Source organism: Elephas maximus, chromosome 3 (genome assembly GCF_024166365.1).
Source record: "Elephas maximus indicus isolate mEleMax1 chromosome 3, mEleMax1 primary haplotype, whole genome shotgun sequence".
In the NCBI taxonomy this organism is placed as follows: domain Eukaryota; kingdom Metazoa; phylum Chordata; class Mammalia; order Proboscidea; family Elephantidae; genus Elephas; species Elephas maximus.
The window spans coordinates 32,697,443-32,715,813 of NC_064821.1; the positions used below are offsets into that span (position 1 = coordinate 32,697,443).

The following is an 18,371-nucleotide window of genomic DNA, read 5'->3' on the forward strand; positions in this document are numbered from 1 at the left end:
GTTTTGGTTATTATTATTATCATAGAAGAGACCTGGGACCCCAGACCTACAGGGTCTAGCCGCACCTTCTCGCCCAGCCTTGTGGGGTCAGGGTCTGGGTCTGAATCGAGACCTTCTCGCCTGTGTGCGTGGAAGATGACAGTGAGCTGGGCCACGTCACCCAGTCCCTAGTGAAAGGTTATCACTTGGTCCAGGAACTGGAAAGGTCAAGGTAGAGGGGGGTCATGCTCGCTTCTCCTCTGCTGGGGGAGATAAAGGATGTCACTCAGCTCCTGGACACAAGGTGTCGGGGTAGGTAGGAGATATAAATGGGGGGCCTGGAGCCAGCAGAGTCATCACTCCAGGAAGCTGCTGGCCAAGCCCTCTCCTGCGTCTGAGGTGCCTCTATCCAGCATGGTCAAGCGCACACTGCTGCTGCTGCTCGCGGTGTGGGTGCTGGCTGGGGAGTTGTGGCTACAGGCTGAGGCACGGGCTGCACCCTACGGTGTGAAGCTTTGCGGCCGGGAGTTCATCCGAGCAGTCATTTTCATCTGTGGAGGCTCCAGGTGGAGACGGGCAGATGCCCTGACCCAGGAAGCTATGGGTGAGACTGGGCAGGTGCGGGGCGGGGGGGAAGCGGGATGGCAGGATGGGCCCAAGGAGCCAGGGACAGAAATAAGAGCAGGGGCTCCGGTAGAAGGGTCCCTGGCCTCCACACCTCCAGTTGGGAGAACAGCCCAGTCCTCCAAGGGCTCGGGGAGCAGGTGAGCAGAGCTGCAGAGCTAGGATGGGGGCTGGAAGTCAGCACGGTCTGCTAGTTCCGCAGCACCCCACATGCTGAGTCTGTGCTCTGTGGGCTGCCACTCATACAACTCCAGGAGGGGCCATTCACGAAGTGCTTCCAGCCTTCTGGTGCGGGTCGTATGCGAGGTGTGGTGGCTATAAGGCCAGGTTTTGCCACCCACTAGGTGTCCCTGTTTGGCAAGTCACTATCCCTCTCTGAACCTCTTCATCTGTGGAACAAGACAGACAGTTCGTGTTAAGTGGCATAGTTGAGTTGAAACAGATAAGGACATGGTCTGTGCAGGGTAGAGGGCTCAGTCTGGGCACAGCAGAGGGCAGGAGTCCTGGTGTCATCATGGGCAGGGGCCTGGCAGAAAATAGATGTTCATGACGAGGACATGATGGAATGTGGACACAGAAGCACACTGTTGTGCTTGTGTGTTCCAACAGCACCCCTACAACTTAATACCTGTGTGTTCCTGTACAAGTTACTCTGCCTTTTTAGGCTTCAGGGTCCTCTCTGGAAAATGGGGTGAACAAATCACCCCTCCCTATGGTGTTGACATTGAGAAGAATAAAGGATCTAATCCACAAAAGCACTTAAAACAGTGCCTGGCACACGGTAAGTACTCGATAAGTCATCGAGGCTATTTCGAGTGCTTATTCCATGCCAGACACCGTTCTACATTTAAAAAAAAAAAAAAAAAACTCATTTACTCCTTATAAAACGCAAGACATAGGAGTTATTATTTTCCCCGCTCTGCAGACAAAGAAACCAAGGCTAAGAGAAGAAATTTCACTTGCTCACTATTTAGCCCAAAGAGGCTGCATCCATGTTCAGTCAGCCTGGCTGCATGCACTTAGTCATCAGTTTCTCAATACATAAACAGCAGGAGAAAATAAATGACAGGAAAGTCAAACTCAGTGAGGTTGAATAATCTGTCCATCAAAGCTGGTGGCAAAGCCAGAATTTGAACCCAGGCCTGGCTGGAATAAAAAAATTTTGCCCATGAGACCACATCTCAAGAACAGAGGAGCAGCCGGGCCAGCCAGGGCTCTGGATGTGCAGAGCCGAATCTGGAGCAGTGTCTTCATCTTTTGCAGGGGGTGCCTTTCCAGACGCAGATTCCGATGCAGACAGCCTGGCGGGCAAGCTGGATGAGACAGTGGCCTCCAATGAGTGGTTGGCCCTGACCAAGTCCCCCCAAGCCTTCTACGGGGGCCGGTCTAGCTGGCAAGGAACCCCAGGGGCTCTGCGGGGTGGCCGTGATGTCCTGACTGGCCTCTCCAGCAACTGCTGCAAGTGGGGGTGCAGCAAGAGTGAAATCAGCAGCCTCTGCTAGTTGGGGGGTGCTGGGCAGCCAAGGGCACCAGGCCAATGCCCCAGCCCTGCTGTCCACTTATGGGTGCCCACCCATCTCTCCACCCTCATGCACCCATTCATCAATGCTTCACTGGCTGCTGAGAAGTGTGGGCTGGGACATGGTCCCCTGCCCTGCCCTTTGTCCATCTTATTTTGATCCTGTGTCCTGAACCAGCTGGCCCCCTACCTGGCCAAATGGTGCCCCAATCCTGAGCCCTGACCTCTGCCCAGCCCCAACTAGGGCCACTGCCCACATTATACCCCTGCCCCAGCCCCCCTCATACCCTACCCTACATCCTTTTCCCTGCCTTCCAGCCCCTTCCCCTCCAATTCCACCTGCCCAACTCCAAGGCTGTGGACCCCAAGGGTGGCAGCCAGACCCCTGGGTTCTCTTTATAACCCTGGATGGGGGCCTGATAGCGGGAGGGATCAGAACTTTTTCAACCCCAAAAATAAAAGTTCCAAAGGACTTTGCAGCCCGTGTGTGTTGTTGCTGGGGTGGGTTTCTGGGCAGTATATGGTCCAGCCCTCGGCGCCCCTCTACCCGCCCCCGGCCAGACGCCTTCAAGATGGTTCTCCACTCCCCCTCCCCAGCCCCAGTGATTGCACCCAGGGACTTTCCGTCACGGGGAAGGGGCGGGGACCCAGAGCGCAAGGTGCGGGGGCGGTCTTGAGGGGTGACTCCGCTTCCCGTGGCCGCCTCGAGCGGAGGACCCAGAGACGGAGCCGAGGCGGGCTGCGCCCGGCCGGGCGGGACTAGGGGCGCGGGCGCGCCATGCAGGGGGCCCGGGCTGCGCCCTACCGCCTGCGGCCGCTGCCGAACCTATGGCTGCTGCCTCTGTTGTTTCTGCTTTTGAACCGGATTCGTTTACAGGGTGAGTCTGGAGCGCTCACCATTGAAGCGCAAACCTGCCAGGGTGTGCCAGAAGTTTGCGGAATGAACGGCAGAGGGCGGGACGCCCCTCGGCCCCTCAGAGGCAGGCACTGGGCAAAGAAAGGAGTTGGGGAAGGGGCGGCAGCGAGGTCGGAACCCCAGCCGGCGGGGTGGGGGTGGCGGCTCTTGGGGCAGCAACAGGATGTGACAAGCATCGCTCTCCCGCTGGCAGAGAGAGGGACAAGTGCCGCCCGAAGCCGGGTAGAGGCCCCCCGCTCTCCCTTCCTGCTGCTCACTTCCGTAAGGGACCCCGAACGCCCCCGCAGTTGCCAGAAGTCCTGGAGTGTGCAGTGACCCTTCCCTGGGACTCTCCTGTTCCCCCCCGCGCCCCGCGCCCTTTCCAGGCAGCCCTGGTCCAATGCAGTGCTACCGAGCTGGATCCTTAGGAGACTTGAACTGCTCATGGGAGCCTCTTGAGGACTTAGGAGCCCCCTCCACGCTGCACTTCCAGAGCCAGAAGTAGTGAGTATGCGTGGTGGCATGGGGAAACTGAGGCGTTGGAGGGATGGGGGGGTGGAGGGGTCTTCTCAGGTTGAGAAGACCCGGGAGTCCTGACCCCAGCCCTCCCCCCAATGTCAAGCCCTTCAAATCCAGGTTCCCTCATTTCTTTGCTGTGTGACCCTGAACCTATCACTTCCCCTCTCTGAGCCTCTGTTTCCTCCCCTATTAAATGATGATGATAATGGAACCTGCCTCCTTGGTTCGATTTTGAGCATTAGGTGAGTTAAGCACTTGGCAAGGAGGACATACTTAACAATTAGGAGCTATTTTTAGTGCCGTGTGACCTTAGGCAAGTAGCTAAACCTCTGTGTGCCTCTGAAAAGATCATTTGTTATTTGGCGGTGCTGTTCCAGGCACTGGGGACCCGGCAGCAAATGAGGCAGGCAGAAAGCCTTACCCTCGTGGGGCTCGCAGCCGGCCTGGGAGACAGCCTCCCCTTAAAGATGAATCATACCTGAAAACTTACCATTTCAAATTCTGTGAAGCAAGGGAAGAGTCAACGGGCCCCAAAAGGTGGGAATGGGGTATAGGGGGCCTGGTTTTAATTGGTGAAGATTGAGGGGTTTGTAAGGTCCTGTTTTAAAATTTATTTTGAAGAGGTGACATTCACGTAACATAAAATTAATCATTTTAAGGTGAACAATTAATTCAGTGGCATTTAGTACATTCGCAAGCAACCACCACCAAGTTACAAACATTTTCCTCACCCCTAAAAGAAACTCTGGTACCCACTCAGCAGTCACTCCCTGTTCCCCTCCCCCTGCAGCCCCTAGCAACCCCTAACCTGCTTCTGTCTGTATGGATTTGCCTATTCTGGACATTTCGTATGAATGGGATCATACAGTACGTGACCTTTTGTGTCTGGTTTCTTTCACTCAGCGTCATATTTTTGAGGTCCAGCCATGTTGTAGCAGGTATCAGTGTGGCCAAATAATATTCCATGGCATGAACATACCATATTTTGTCTATCCATTCATCCATTGATGGACCCTCGGGCTGTTTCCACCTTGTGGCTACTGTGAATGATGCTGCTATGAACATGTGTGGACAAGTATCTGTCTGAACACCTGTTTTCAATTCTCTGGGGTAATAGAACTAGGAGAGGAATTGCTGGGTCATGTGGTAACTCTCTGTTTAACTTTTTGAGTAATTGCCAGGCGGTTTTCCAAAGCAGCTTCACTATTTCACATTCCTATTGTCCAGGTACAGGATTCCAGTTTCTCCACATCCTTGCCAGCACTTGTTATTTTTTGATTTTTTGGTGAAGGCCCTGTTTTAAGCCTTTGAAATCTAAACCTTGGGGACTTTCTTCTCTTTCTCGCCCACATCTGCTCCATCATCCGTGTTATCCAGAACACCTCTCCCACCCCCTGCCCTCCAAACCCAAAAAACCCACTGCTGTGGAATCGATTCCCACTCACAGCGGCCCTACAGGACGGAGTAGAACTGCCCCATAGAGTTTCCAAGGAGCGCCTGGTGGATTTGAACTTCTGACCTTTTGTTTAGCAGCTGTAGCTCTCAACCACTATGCCACCAGGGTCTTCTCCCCACCCTCCAGCCCCCATCATCTCCCACCTCAACCAGTGTAGTTACCTCCACCCTGACCTCCCGCTCCTATGCTCACTTTCCACAGTCTGTTTCCACCCCCCTCCCCAGCAGCAGAGGGAGCTTGTGAGCAGTCAGGGCACATCCTTCCTCTGCTTAGAACCCTCTATGACTCCCACCTCCCTCTAGGTAAAAGCTTAAGTTTGCCCTGCGGCCCACAAGCCCTGAAGGATCTGCCGCATCCCCTCCCTGCCTTCATCTCCCCCACTCATCTGCTCTGCTCCAGCCCCTTTGGCCTCCTTGCTGTTCCTCAAACACACCAGGCACAGTCCAGCCTCAGGACCTTTGCACTGGGTATTCACTCTGCCTGAAATCCTTTTCCTCCAGGTACTGCATGACTCCTTACCTCTTCAGGCCTTTATTTAAATGTCCCCTCATCCAAGAGACCCTTCCTGACCTCCCCCCTCAATAAAACAGCACCATCGTTCCCCCCTCTATCGTCACACCGTAACCTCCTTACCACCAGGTGAGATGGCACCAAAAATATACATATGTCTTTCCTATCTGTTTCACCCACTGGAACATCAGCTTCAGAGAGCAGGACCTTGTCTATTTTGGTCCTAGCTCTATCCCCAGCTTCTAGAAGAGGGCCTAACACAGTAAAGATTTGCTAACCAAATAGCTGAATGTATGTAAATATGCATATATATGTGTATAATAGTACATAATCAATGCCACAACCAGCCATATATTGTGCACCTGACGATGTTCCGAACACATTCCGTCTATTACCTCATTTTTTCCCCTCTCTGGCCCTCTCAGCTTATTGGCCTCATTTTATAGATTAGGAAACTAAAGCACAGAGACATTAAGTCACTTGCTCAATGTCACACAGCTGGAAGCAGCAGAGCCGGGATTTGAATCCAGGCAGAGCAGGCTCCAGCCATGGCACTTAGATGACTTCTCTGCTAGCACTAGGATTCTTGTCATTATGGCTCTGGGTCCCAGTGTACCCCCATCCCAGCATCTCTCCCCATAGCCATCTCAACAGAACTCAGGTCGTGGCAGTGCCTGCGGGGCAGAGCTGGGTGACCATTCCACGGGAACTGTTCACAGAGTTTGACACACTCCTTGTCTGGGGAGCCAAGGCAGGTGGGCCTCTTTGGCCCCCAATCTCCGTGGACCTAGAAACCCGAGGTAACTTAGTGGGGAGGGCATTCTGGGGGGGGTGGGTGGTCCTGGAGGGCCCAGCTGACTGTATCCTGCCTCTTCCCCAGTGAAGCTGGATGCCCCGTGGCTGTCCCCTGACATAAACTTTTCAGAGGACGACCCCCTGGAGACCACTGTCCAATGGGCCCCACCCACATGGCCACACCAGCAGGAGGACATGGTCTGTCAGTTCTACTACCGAAGATGCCAGGAGGAGGCCTGGACCCTGGTGAGTGTCAGGGGTCAGGGCCCCTATTCCTTCCAGCCTGTCTCAGGCAGAGCCCCGGGACATCACTCCCAAATCAGAGACCCAGCTCAGGGCTCATCCCTGCCCCCCACCACTCCATATATATGTCGTCTTTAGCTAAAAAATTTCTCCCAGAACAGTCTATAAATTCCATGCAGTCACAACCCAGACTGTATTTGAAATCTTTGAGAAACTCAATAAACTTTCTTTAACATTTTTATGAACAAGTGAAAGTCTCAAACAGCTTAAGTTAACCTTAAAATAATACAGGTGTTCCCTGACTTATGACGGGCTTCCGTGCCGGCGACTACTCTGTCAGAAGTCAGTTCTGACGTATTTGAATACCTTTTTTTTTTCACTATTATTGCCTTTTATTGTCTGTATCTTTATAAATTCAATCTTTCTTTGTCTTTGGGGGTTGGAAACATTATACCTGAGAATGTTAACATCGGCAAATTATGAGCTGTGATATTGTATGCGGTATGTATTACTAATGATAAGATAAACAGAAAAGGACAGTCATAAGTATGGTTCGTCATAACTTGAATACATCCTAAGTCGGGGACTGCCTATAAAAACAACAGCAAACTCTCAAAGAATGTCTACTGTGTACCAGACACTGTTTTAGGCACTTCCCAAGCATGAGAGTTTATTGAATCAATGAGTTTATTGAATCCTTGGAAAACCTCTTTGAGGTAAATGCATTTTACATCTACCCATTTTACAGATAAGGAGGAGAGCCTGGCTTCCAGTAAATAGTCAAAAATAATAATAAAAGCAGCTGATACTTCTGAGCACCTACTGTGTATTAATTGCTCAGCAAAGATTATCTTGCTGAGTTCTCCCAACCTCCCTGTACAGTAGATGCTTTTAAGATCTCTCTCTCTCTCTTTTTTTTTTTTAAATATTTTATTGTGTTTTCAGTGAAAGTTTACACAGGAAATTAGGTTCTCATTAACAATTAATAATTAACAATTTCTGTACATACTGTTCCTGGTGGCATAGCGGTTAAGAGCTCAGCTGCTAACTAAAAGGTCAGCATTTCGAATCCACCAGCCTTGGAAACCCTATGGGGCAGTTCTACTCTGTCCTATAGGGTCTCTATGAGTCAGAATTGACTCGACGGCAATGGGTTTGTTTGTTGTTTTTTTATACATATCATTCAGTGACATTGGTTACTTTCTTCACAGTATATCAGCATTCTCGTTTCCATTCTGGTTGTTCTGTTTCCATTCATCTAGCTTTCCTGTCCCCTCTAGCCTTCTTAACTTTGGTCTAGGGTAAATGTTAACCGTTTGATTTCACCTAGACGATTATTTTGAGGAGTACAATACTCATTAAAAAAAAAAAAAAACCCAGTGCCGTCGAGTCGATTCTGACTCATAGCAACCCTATAGGACAGAGTAGAACTGCCCCATAGAGTTTCCAAGGAGCGCCTGGCGGATTCGAACTGCCCACCCTTTGGTTAGCAGCTGTAGCACTTAACCACTACGCCACCAGGGTTTCCACAATACTCATAGGTGATATTATTTATTTTATGGGCCAGTCTGTCATTTGGCTGAAAGGTGACCTCTGGAAGTGGTTTGAGTTCCGAGTTTAAAGAGTATCTCAGGGCGATAGTCTCAGGGGTTCATCTAGTCTCTACCAGTCCAGTAGGTCTGGCGTTTTTTTAGGAATTTGTATTTTGTTCCACATTTTTTTCCCATTCTATCTGGGACTATCTATTGAGTTCCTGGTAAGATCTCTTTTTATAGTTGGGGAAGCTGAACCTCAGAGAAGTTAAGCAACTTTCCCAAGGTCACACATCAAGATGGCAGAAGGTAACTCCAGAGCTAGGATTTGGGGGACCTGCCCATGCATTTTAAGGGCATGACCTGGAAGTTCTATACATCACTTCCTCTCATCTCTCATTGGACAGAACATAGTCATATGGCCTCACCTGACTACAAGGGAGGCTGAGAAATGTAGTGTGTTTTAGGCAGCCATATTTCCCACTAATACTCAGGGATTCTATTTCCAAAGGAAGAAGGAGAGAGTGGATATTGGAGACAACCAGCTGTCTCAGCCACAGCTGTTAACACAAAACACCACAATAAAGAGCAGAGTTACTGTCTTTGCAGTTATTCATACAGTTCCGAGCAATGGTAGATGCAGACTTTGGAGTATGACTGCCTGGGTACAAATCCCAACTCCGATACTCACCAGCTCTGTGACCTCAGGCAAGTCACTTCACCTCTCTGATCCTCTCTTTCCTCATCTGTAAAATGAGCATAATAATAGGGTGACCAACTAGTCTTGGTGTCCTGGGACTAAAAGTTCTGTGTCCTGAGAACCCCCTCATTCCCAGGCAAAATGGGACCAAAATGCTGGCACATAAGGGTTAGCTCCTGTATAGCCAAGTATCCTCAGCTTATCCCGTCTCTCCTGTCTCTCCCCCAGCTGGAGCCAGAACTGAAGTCCATACCTCTGACCCCTGTTGAGATCCAGGATCTGGAGCTAGCCACTGGCTATGAGATGTCTGGCCGCTGTCGAATGCAAGTAGAAGAGGATCTGTGGGGCGAGTGGAGCCCCATTCTGTCCTTCCAGACACCGCCCTCTGGTGAGGATCTCCGGGCTTGCCCTCAAACCTTCGTCTCTGCTTCTGGAAGCCTGATTTATCATACCCCTCTCTTTTGTCCCTCTTTACCTCACCTCATCAGCTCCAAAAGATGTGTGGGTGTCTGGGAACCTCTGTGGACCAAGAGCTGCTGAACAGGAAGCCTTGCTCCTGTGGAAGGTGAGCTGCAGGGGCCAATTACATTTCTCTGCACATGTCAGGAAACCCCAAATAACAATGATGTAAACAAGACAGAGGTTGTTTCTCTCATATAAAGGGAGTTCAGGGGTTGGCACATTAGCCTGATGTGGCAGCTTCACCATTCCAGGCTCCTTCATCACACTGGTCTGCTATGTTTTATATGTTACCTCATGGTCCAATATGTATGCCTGAGCTCCAGCCATCGTATCTGCAGTCCAAGCCACCTGCAACAAGTTTTTTATCCACATGAGTTTCCAGTGGGGACAACATTCAAGTGACAAGAGATATGGGAACATTTCTTTGTTTCCAGGACAGTGTTGCATCCCTGGTTCTTGCCTACCAAATGCCAATCCTCGAGGCAACCAAAAACTCCCACAAATTCCCCCAGAGTCCCCTCGAGGGTACCGCCCTTTTTGCTTCATGTACCCACTTGGCTATATGACAGTGAGAAATCTGAAATTCGTAAGAACTGCACAGGACACAAACTACAGTGAGGCAAGTGAGGCACTCATTTGCCTGGGGCACAAAATTTAAGGAGTGCCAAAAAACTCAGTAATCAAGATAAATAATGATTTAATGCAATATTAAAAAAAAAAAATCAGCAAATTATGGCCCATGGGCCAGCTGCCTGTTTTTGAAAATAAAGCTTGATTGGAACCAGAATCAGGATTAGGGTGAGGCAAGTGAGGCAGCATCATGCAAGCGCAGGGCCAGATCCTGTCTTTACTTAAAAGGTTGATATTTTGCTCATTGTGGGTTTTTTTTTTTTTTTTTGGTGTGTGTTAATTTTGATTTAGTAAAATATTATTTATCTTGATTACTGGGTTTTCAGCCTTCCCTTAAATTTTGTATCCAAAGTGAATATCTCACCCAACTTGTCCTAGTCCCAGCCCTGGAACCACATTCTAATCCTGCCTTTCTCTGTTTTGGAGCCCTTCTGAGACTCAGTTTCGTCATCTTTAAAATGGAGCCAACAAAAATACTTGGCTGTTTTAAGATCTCTTGACCTACGTGGGATCGAATAGACAACAGCCACTCAAAAGATTAGATAGGAACTTGGGGGGGCGGGGCTGTGAGTTTATGTTAATGGGGGAGGAACAATTGGAAAAAAGAAGGTGAGAATGGTTGCACAACTCAAAGAATGTAATCAGTGTCTGTCACTGAATTGTACCTGTAGAAACTGTGGAACTGGTGTATGTTCTGCTGTGTATATTCTCAACAACAACACAAAAATAAATTAAAAAAAAGTACTTTGCTGGCTAGTTTGCTGGGTGACCTCACTGAAGCATATAGTATGTGCCTGATAAATGGGAGCTATTAACCCCTACTTCTCTTCCACCCTTAGGCCCCAGGGCCCTGTGTGCAAATGAGCTACAGTGTCCAGTTCTGGCTTGGAGGTAGAGAGGTGCTTCAGGAAGGGACCCCCTGCTGCAGCTCCTCTATCCCAACCCAGGCGGAGTGGGCTGGGGTGTCCGCTGTCAACACCAGCACCCGGGAGATCTTCACTAACCTATCTTTGGCCTGCTCAGGTAAGAGGCTGTGAACTTCCTCCACTCAGTGCCCTGGAGGGTTGGGAGGGAACTTCCTGAGTGGACAGGCAAGACTTCTCCTCCCCACCCTTTCTTTCCAGGCTCTGCCCCCCATGATGTGGTGGTCAGCAGCACCACTGACAGTAAGGAGCTGCTGGTGACCTGGCAGCAGGAAGCCAGGGAGCTGTGGGAGCATGTGGTGGACTGGGCTCGAGATGGGGATCCCCCAGAGAACCTCAGCTGGGTCCGGCTTCCCCCAGGGAATCTCAGTGTCCTGTTGCCAGGTGAGGCTGTGGGACACCTGAGATCCCATCCTGGCTGGTGAAGGAAGGCAGACTAATGGGCAGTCTGGAAGGAGAAAGTGTTATGGTTTGAGTATCATTTGTTCATGCAGTAAAGATTTGTTGAGCTCCCTGTTCTAGACAGTGGTACACATATGGGCAGCTGGTATTTTCTGGGCATTTTCTATATGCATTCAGTCAGTTGAACTTCATTATAAAGTGAGTTCCTATTATAACGCTCAATTTATAGATGAGGAAACAGGCCCAGGGAGGTTAAGCAACTTGCCCAAGGCCACACAGCAAGTAGGTGGTAGAAGCAGAATTTGAACCACACAGTCAGGCTCTTGAAGCTAAGCCCTGCGCCGTCACAGTACCCTACCTCTCAGCAACGTCCCTTACCTCATGGAGCCATTGTTCTTGTGAGGCAGGCTGCCAATTAAACAAACAGCTGTATATGTAATTGGAGAAAAATAAAGCAGGGGGAGGGGTAGGAGGGAGAACTGCTCTTTTAGAAGGAGAGGTTAGAAAAAGATTTTCTGGGGAAGTGGTATTTGAGCCAAGACCTGAAGGAGGTGAGGGAGGAGCCATGAGGATGTCTGAGGAAAAAAGCATTCCTGGGAGAGGGAACAGCCAGTGCAAATGTCCTGAGGCTGGTCCATGCCTGGCATATTAGAGAAACAGCAAGGAGGCCAGTATGGTGGAACAGAGTGAGCAAGGGGGTGACTGGAGGCAGAGGAGGTCAGGGGCCTTGTGGACCACAGGGAGGACTTGGACTTTCACCCTGACTGAGGTGGGAACCGTGGAGGGTTCTGAGCAGTGGAGGGACGTGCCCTGTCTTAGGTGCTCACTGGCGCCCTCTGGTGGCTATGAAGGGAACAGACTGTGGGGCTGAGAGTAGAAGCTGGGGACCAGGGCAATGCACTGGTCCAGATAGGAGACAATGGGGCTGGACCAGGTGGGGACCGAGGAGCGGAGAGAGCCAGGCAGGTTCTGATCGGGAGTCTCAGAGCAGAAGTTTTGTAAACCCATTTGGGTATGTTGGTCTGTGATGCTCATGTGGTTATCTAATTGGCATCATCCATGGAGCTGTTGGGTATTCAGGTCTGGGCCCACAAAGGGTTCTGGGCTGGAGCTTGGTATTGGAGATTCAGTTGTTCATATAGAGGACTTGAGAGGGCGTGAGAAGGTGTGAGTGAGAAATCTAGGACAGAGTCCCAGGGTCCACAAATATGGGTGAAAGAATTAAAAAAAAACAAAAAAATTGCCGTGGAGTCAATTCTGACTCATAGGAATCCTATAGGACAGAGTAGAACTGCCCCATAGGGTTTGCAAGGCTGTGATCTTTACAGACTCAGACTGCCACATCTTTCTCCCATAGAGCAGCTGGCGGGTTCGTATTGACAACCTTTTGGTTAGCAGCTCAGCGTTTAACCACTGTGCCACCAGGGCTCCCTGGGTGAAATATTAGGACCCTCAACTCTGGAGAAATTTCCATTGGGGAAGGCCATGCTGAAGCAGTAGGTTTTGAAGGGGGTCTGCTCACCTCCTGTTCCAGGAGCTGTAGCTGCCCGACCCATATCCCCTCCTTTGACTACCTCACAGCCGCTGGGCCTCTCCCAGCTGTCAGCACCTGCATTTCCTGGCCCAAGGGCTTTTCCTGGTCACTGAAGCATTTTGCCTGCCTGGGTAACTGGCTGGAAGTGCTGGGGAATTTAAGGCCCCTCAGAAGCAGCCCTCGCTCAATAACTGATGGGAGGGAGTTGGTGGATCAATACCCCAGCTTCTTCACTCCTGGGTGGGATGACTCTGAGGTGCGTGCTCTCTGCTGTCTCCCTGAGGTTCCCAGTGGGACTAAGCCCCAGTTGCCCATGGTGGGAGCTTCCCTGATAACATACCATTCACTGGCTGCCTTCTCTTCCCCACTGTCCTGCTGGTGCTGCCTGGCTAGGGTCATCTCCCATATAAGCAACTTGTACTCAAATCCCTATCTCAGGGTCTCCTTCTGGGGACCCTAATGAAGACACCTACAAAGTAGGAAATGAGAGGGAAGGAGAGCCAACTCTAACTGGACTTTGTTCCTCCCCGACTCAGGGAATTTCGAGAAAGGAGTGCCCTATCAGATCACAGTGACCACAGTCTCTCCTTGGGGCTTGGCTCCTGCCCCCTCAGTCTGGGGATTCATAGAGGAACTAGGTAAGAAGTAGGGCTGGAGGATGGAGGGTTCTGGAACCCCAGCAGGTCTGACCCACTGGCTTTCTCTCCAGCACCCCTGATGGGGCCAGAGCTTTGGCGACTCCAGGATGCGCCCTCAGGCATCCCCACCATAGCATGGAGAGAGGTCCCACGGCACCAACTTCGTGGCCACCTTACCCACTACACCTTGTGCATACAGAGTGAAACTGGGTTCCGCGTCTGCACTAATGGTGAGCTTCCCTGCCCCCTCCTCCCAGCCCCTACAAGACCCACGCCATCAGTCTATCCCAACCCTTGCGCCTAGATGAGCCCCTTGGCTCCCTCTCAGCTCCTGGGCAAATACCTGATGCCATCTATCCCGTAGAGGATAATGACAGCTATCAGTGTAATGGACTATCATTCGGCCATTAAAGATAAAGATTCAGATCTATATTTATTGACATTGAAAGATGCCTGTCATATTTTATTAAGTGAAAAAGATAGACAGGATTACAAAATTCCATTGCTCTGTACTGAGCAGTGAATACAAGTGTGAATATATGAAAAGAAATTCCCCACAGTGTTAACAGGGCTTGTAGGATTACAAATGATTTTTATTTCTTTTTCATACCTTTGGGTGTAGGCTCAGTTTTTACCCTGAGCACAAATGACTTTTTAAAAATCTCTTTATTGCTCTTTTTTCTAAATACAAAAGTTATTTGTGCTTGTTACAAAAGCTAAAATATATACATATATCGTCAAGAGTATCAGCATTGTCTTTGTTTCTCTGATGCTGACAATACAGCATCCAGATTTTTCCTATGCAGATGCCAACATAGAAGCGTGTGTGTTGTTTTTTGATTTTCACTTTTTATCATAGAAATTTTCAAGCACGTACAAACTAGAAAGCACAGCAAAACCCCAGTACCCACTGCCCAGCTTCAACAAGTACCAACATTTTGTCTATTTTAATTTATCCCCCAGACTTTTTTTTTTTTTTCTAAAATCTTTGGTGTCATTTCATCCTTAAGTATTTTAGTACCTCAGCATTTGTCTCTAACTGATAAAGGTTTTATTTGTATTTTTTGGAAGAATATACACATCAAAACATGCTCCCATTTAACCATTTCTACACATATCGTTCAGTGGCTTTGGTTTCATTCTTCGTGTTGTGTCGACATTCCCATTATTTCTGCTCTAGGTGTTTCATAACCCGTCAATTTAGACTCACTTCCCCTTAAACTTCTCATCTATGCTTTAGAGTTACTGTTGCCCCTTTGGTCTCATAAAAGTTAATTTTTTTAAAAAGCGCAGTACTTAAGGGTGACATTCTTTACTTTTTGAGCTAGACTGTTTTTCTGTTTAAAGATGACTTCAGGGGATAGGTTAGGTTCAAGATTTGAAGAGTATCTCAGGGCAGTATCAGGGGTTCATCTAGCATCAGTGGGTCCAGGAAGTCTGGATTCTTTGGGAATTTGAAGTTCTGTTCCACATTTTTTCCCTTTCTTGATAAAAAACAAACAAACCAACCAACCTACTGCCATTGAGCCAGTTGACTCAAAGTGACCACATAGGGTTTCCAAGGCTGTAAATCTCTATGTAAGCAGAGGAGCCGCTGGTGCTTTCAAACCACCAGCCTTTCAGTTAGTAGTCGATTACTTTAACCACTGCGCCACCAGGGCTCCTTCAAATAGACCTTTAAATAAAATCACCGTAATATGATTAACCCTCCCCCCCAAAAAATAAATAACCAGTTATCATCAAGTTGATTCCAACTTATGATGATCCCATGTGTGTCAGAGTAGAAATGTGCTCTATAGGGTTTTCAATGACTGGTTTTTTGGAAGTAGATCACCAGGCCTTCATCATGCCTCTGGGTGGACTCAAACCTCCAACCTTTCAGTTAGTAGCTGAGCACGTTAACTGTTTGCACCACCCGGGAACTATACACACACAGACACACACACACTTATAAACATGCAGTTTTTTAAGTTTATAAGTGTGCAGTTTTATAAGTGCATATGTGTGTGTATAGTTCCTGGGTGGTGCAAACACTTAGAGCGAGCGAGAGAGAGATATGGATGGATGGATGGATAGATAGATAGATGTGTATATATATAACCCCAAACCCTATTGCCATCAAGTCGATTCCAACTCATAGCAACCCTATAGGACAGAGTAGAACTGCCCCATAGAGTTTCCCAGGCTGTAATCTTCATGGAAGCAGACTGCCACATCTTTCTCCCACAGAGCAGCTGGTGGGTTCGAACCGCCAACCTTTTGGTTAGTAGCCGAGCACTTTACCACTGCACCACCAGGGCTCCATACACACTCATACACATTTTTTAAAAATAAAAGTGGACCATGCTATAGTTTAGCTCTTGGATCTTACGACTGAGATGTTTCGCCAACTTGCCTTTTCCACGGCAGGTAATGATTTAGCTTGGACACCTTTCCATGTCAATGGATCTTGATTGGTGTGCAGTTCTCCCTTGATCCTATAGCCAACTCAAAAGCTACTTCCTCTTTCAGCTAAAAAAATAACAATTCAGGAGAAAAGGCCAACAAAAATAGTTCTAGGAGGTGGGAATATCTCCCCCTTGTTGGGGTTGCATCTCTCTCCACGGGGCTTTGTGCAGGTAGGGATGTGATGCTCATTCATTCTTTCATTTACTTGAATATATGGTTTTGGTTGTGTCTACCCTGTGCGAGGCACTGGGCCAGGTGCTGAAGCTGCCTTTCTAATGGGGGCCACACAGGCATACACAGAATAAACAGTAGGCAGTGTGTCAGATGGTGATAAGTGCTGAGTAGGCCATGAAGCGGGGAATGCAGGTGGTGAAGGGGCTTGCAGTTTTAAAAGGGAGGTTCAGGGAATGCCTCCATGAGGAGGTGATATTTGAGCAAAGACTTAAAGGAGGCAAGGAAGGAGCCATGAATGAATGGCATGTGCAAAGGCCCTGAAGTGGGACTTTACCTACCTCCTCAACCTGTCGGGTTGTGTCCTTTAGTGAGTGGTGTCACCCAGAATGCTACCCTGACAAACCTTCACTGGGGTACCTTTGAGCTGTGGATGACTGTGTCCAACATGGCAGGACAGGGCCCACCTGGTCCCAGAATCCAGCTGCACCTACCAGGTAGGGAGTCTGGGGTGGGACTGCCGCAAGGAGGGGGCCTGCTCCATTTGAGGTGGGGGGGTGTCTGAAATCATTACTTGACCTTCAGTAGGTGGGCAACCTTTTGACTTGGGAGGTGGTTGTTGACAATGCCTTGGGACATTTTGGTTCTGCTCAGTGCTGCTGTGTATTCTGGGGCAGTGTGTGTCTCTCACCCTTTCACCCGTCCCTGCCCCTTGACCCTTCACTGAGTACTGGCCCTTCACCCAGCCTTGCTCTATACACAAGCCACATTCCATCTCAAGATCCCCCCCAACCTTAGCCCCCACCCAGTCACAAGCCCCTCCCACTTAAATCCTCCCTCACCTAATCCCTGCCTCATCCATGAGCCTTACCTAGTCCCTTCCCAGCCCCAAGCCTTCCCCCCTGGTGTCCAAACGTTCTTCTTCCCCCACAGATAACACACTGAAGTGGAAAGTTCTTCCAGGTGTCCTACTGCTATGGGGTGTGCCCCTGATGGGCCTGCTCCTGGCCATCTCTGGAAGGTGAGGCTCTCAGACACAAGGGTCTCTTCCAGGGTGGGGAGGGCAGCTGGACATTAGCTGAGCTTGGGGTGGGGAGAGGGATAAGGCTTGAGGGCACGTCCATGCTCCTGGACTATGCAACCTGGGCATAGGTGTCTGGCCACTGGGATCCCTGCCCTGACTCTTTCCTGCTTGCCAGGTGCACCCACCTTTGGCACAAGGTGCTGCCCCACTGGGTCTGGGAGAATGTTCCAGACCCAGCCAAGAGCAATTCTGGCCAGCCCCACATCGAGGTGAGAAAAAAGGCAGGGCTGTCAGGGCCCACCGGGGACGTGGAGGGTCCTGGGATATCTGGGAGGTGGGGAGTGGGGGCAAAGGGTCAGAATCTCAGCCTCAACCCTTCCCAGGAGGGGCTCCAGGCCCGGCCCCTCGAAGACGTACCCATCCTGGAGGTGCAGGAAATGGAGCCACCACCAGGTATGGAGCCCTCCCAGCCCCTCACCACGCTTGACTATGGGTATGAGAAACACTTCCTGCCCACACCCGAGGAGCTGGGCCTGCTGGGGGCCCCCAGACATCAGATTCTGGCTTGAACCTTACCCCAGGCCGGGGGCTACAGGTCACATCACAAAGGTGCTCACCCCAGCCCTAGATCAGCCCTGTTGACAGATGAAGACATTGAGGCTGAGAGAGGCCAAGTCATTTGCCTGAGGGCACCCAGCTGGAAGAGCTGGGATTGAAGGACCTCCACAGAGAAGGGCCAGCCCTAGTAGGACTACAGTAGGTGAACGAAGGAGTAAAAGAAAATGTATGATGAAATCAAGAGCATCAGCTGCCTCCCAAAGTCTGTCCTTCCGTTTTAACAGAACTGTAATTGGGAACAATTGCCAGCCTCCCTTGCAGCCAGGTGCAGCTATGGACTGAGTTCTCACCAACAGAACAAGAGCAGAAACGATGTGTGCCACTCTCACCCCCCACCCTGTCTGGTGGGCCTTAAGACACTGGGTAGGGGCTCCTCCACATTCTCCTCCCTTTCCCATGAGCTGGAGAATCACCGTGCCCTTGTTCCAGGTTTGACCATGCCCAAGGAGAGGGTGGGGCAAGAAGTGGGAAAGAACCTAAGTCTCTGAGTGATCACATGGATCCGAGCCAGTGGAAAAATAAACTTTTATGTTTTTATAGCTACTGTAGCTTGAGGTCTTTCGGTTATAGCAGCTAAATCTGTACTCTCGCTGATTTCATACTCTTTGATTCCAGTAAACCTTTGATTTCCCACCAGAAAGTGGTGGGGAAGTTCTGTGTTAGCAACACACACATTTCAAGCTGTCCAAGTGTTTTAACTTTTTATTTTCAAGTATAAAGGCTTCATTGCAGAAGGGGGCCAGGGTTAC

General features: G+C 49.7%; 2 protein-coding genes across 4 annotated transcripts; both read left to right on the top strand.

The window, feature by feature from the left end:
• The first annotated feature begins 393 nt into the window (after nt 1-393).
• RLN3 (relaxin 3) lies at nt 394-2,105 on the top strand. The gene is made up of 2 exons (XM_049877157.1): nt 394-583; nt 1,867-2,105. The coding sequence occupies exons 1-2, from the start codon at nt 394-396 to the stop codon at nt 2,103-2,105; spliced, it is 429 nt and encodes a 142-aa protein (XP_049733114.1).
• Nucleotides 2,106-2,801: 696 nt separating this feature from the next.
• Nucleotides 2,802-18,206, top strand: IL27RA (interleukin 27 receptor subunit alpha). Of its 3 annotated transcripts, XM_049877120.1 has the most exons (15): nt 2,802-3,000; nt 3,404-3,521; nt 6,130-6,302; nt 6,383-6,543; nt 9,001-9,160; nt 9,261-9,337; nt 10,704-10,887; nt 10,989-11,171; nt 13,260-13,361; nt 13,433-13,591; nt 16,352-16,477; nt 16,914-17,001; nt 17,180-17,273; nt 17,388-17,457; nt 17,847-18,206. In XM_049877120.1, the coding sequence occupies exons 1-15, from the start codon at nt 2,901-2,903 to the stop codon at nt 17,852-17,854; spliced, it is 1,803 nt and encodes a 600-aa protein (XP_049733077.1). In that variant the 5' UTR covers nt 2,802-2,900; the 3' UTR covers nt 17,855-18,206. The 3 variants fall into 3 exon arrangements, with proteins under 3 accessions (XP_049733077.1, XP_049733075.1, XP_049733076.1); XM_049877118.1 differs by having other exon boundaries at nt 17,388-18,206; XM_049877119.1 differs by having other exon boundaries at nt 6,145-6,302; nt 17,388-18,206.
• The last annotated feature ends 165 nt before the right edge of the window (nt 18,207-18,371 follow it).

Bases quoted from the DNA above. Each gene is read 5' to 3' on its own strand.
- IL27RA (XM_049877118.1), top strand. From the start codon at position 2,901: ATGCAGGGGGCCCGGGCTGCGCCCTACCGCCTGCGGCCGCTGCCGAAC. The intron at 6,544-9,000 runs GTGAGTGTCAGG...TCTCTCCCCCAG, and splicing joins AGGAGGAGGCCTGGACCCTG to CTGGAGCCAGAACTGAAGTC. The intron at 17,002-17,179 runs GTGAGGCTCTCA...CCTGCTTGCCAG, and splicing joins CTCCTGGCCATCTCTGGAAG to GTGCACCCACCTTTGGCACA.
- RLN3 (XM_049877157.1), top strand. From the start codon at position 394: ATGGTCAAGCGCACACTGCTGCTGCTGCTCGCGGTGTGGGTGCTGGCT. The intron at 584-1,866 runs GTGAGACTGGGC...CATCTTTTGCAG, and splicing joins CCTGACCCAGGAAGCTATGG to GGGGTGCCTTTCCAGACGCA.